Raw genomic sequence first — 1,477 nt, 5'->3', positions numbered from 1 at the left:
GATCAAGCCGGGTCGATAACAGGAAATCAACAGGAAACTCAGGAACACAGGAACAGGAGGGGCTGACGATAATCCAGCAATTACTGAGCAGAGCTGCAGTCCTTATAAAGGCCACTGAGTGTCAGCAATTAGTGCACCCTGCGTGTGCTGGTGTGTTTTCGTGCACAGGGATGTTTTATTACGCGTCGCCCTCCTATGCACATGTGCACTTCTTTACGTGAATTGGCGTGGCCATATTGCCCATTGTGCTCCAAATCTCATGATTATCCCTGTGGGGACGGAGTCAAGTGTAGGGGGTGTAGCTTCAGGTATGGTCAAAAGTTCATCACGATTACGTTTAGATGCTTTAGACCGGGATTTCCTAAGATTTCCATGGGAGTAACCCCTCTCGCGGAATCTACAATAGAGGTCCTGGGCTTCATCCCTATAGTCATTATAGTCAGTACAATTGCGATGATGCCGAAGGAGTTGACCTGTAGGTATACCTCTAGTAAGGGATTTGGGGTGGTGGCTTGATGCCATTAATAAGGTATTTGCCGTTGTTTCCTTACGGAAAGTTTTGGTAGACAAGCGACCAGCCCTAACCGAGATTGATAGGTCTAAAAAGGAAATCTGATGTTCATCAAAAACGTATGTGAGTTTGATGTTTCTATTGTTTTGATTCAGCTCGGCTTAAATAAATGAAGATCTGGCACACTACCCGTCCATGACATCAGTACGTCATCAACATAATGTAGCCACATGGATACATGGCTCAAATATAGTTTAGACCGATAAACTACCTGTTCTTCCCACCAACCGAGGTGCAGGCACGCATATGCCGGGGCCCATGGAGGTCCCATAGATGTGCCCTGCACCTGATGGTAGGAAGTACCCAAGAACTGGAAAAAGTTAAAATGTAAGGCCAGGTGCAGTAGTTCAATAAAAAATTAATTTTGGGCACCCATGTGCAGGTATGATTGATCAGGAAAATATTCCACCGCATTGGTGCCCCAACTATGTGGAATTTATGTATAAAGTGATTCCGCATCTATACTGACTAACAATGCATCAGCAGGTACTACAACCCGGGATGTTTTAAATAAAACATCGCAGGTGTCCTGTACTTAGGATGGGAGTTTAAATACCATACTTTTGATTAGAGCATCCAGATATTTTCCAATGCGTTCCAGTGGACCTCCTATAGTCGAAATAATCAGTCGTCCAGGGGGATCAATAAGTTTTTTATGAACTTTTGGGATTACATAAATGGTGGGGATGTTATATTCTTCTACTTGAAGGTATTTACACTCATGACTAGATATAAGCCCCGCTTCACATGTGAAAGATAATTTCCTGTTTAGTATATCTACCAATCTCGGGAAGGGATTAAAGTCCAACTTGGCATAGGTAGATTCATCCATAAGTTGTCACAAGATTTCATGTTCATAGTTACTAGCAGTCATTAAGACAACGTTACCCCCTTTATCACTTGGCT

The 1,477-nt window shown here is 43.2% G+C and overlaps 1 protein-coding gene across 1 annotated transcript; it reads right to left on the bottom strand.

Annotated features, from left to right (window-relative positions):
- Positions 1–213: 213 nt before the first annotated feature.
- LOC149451908 (uncharacterized) lies at positions 214–842 on the bottom strand. Its single transcript, XM_089689987.1, is given in 2 exon segments — positions 214–686; positions 689–842. Coding segments are annotated over 2 exon segments (627 nt in total).
- Positions 843–1,477: the final 635 nt, after the last annotated feature.

This window comes from Staurois parvus, unplaced genomic scaffold (genome assembly GCF_062004578.1).
Source record: "Staurois parvus isolate SC_StPar_1 unplaced genomic scaffold, SC_StPar_1.0 ptg000508l, whole genome shotgun sequence".
Classification (NCBI taxonomy): Eukaryota; Metazoa; Chordata; class Amphibia; order Anura; family Ranidae; genus Staurois; species Staurois parvus.
The sequence above is the reverse complement of the archived record's forward strand: the minus strand, read 5'-3'. Positions and strand labels throughout refer to the sequence as shown.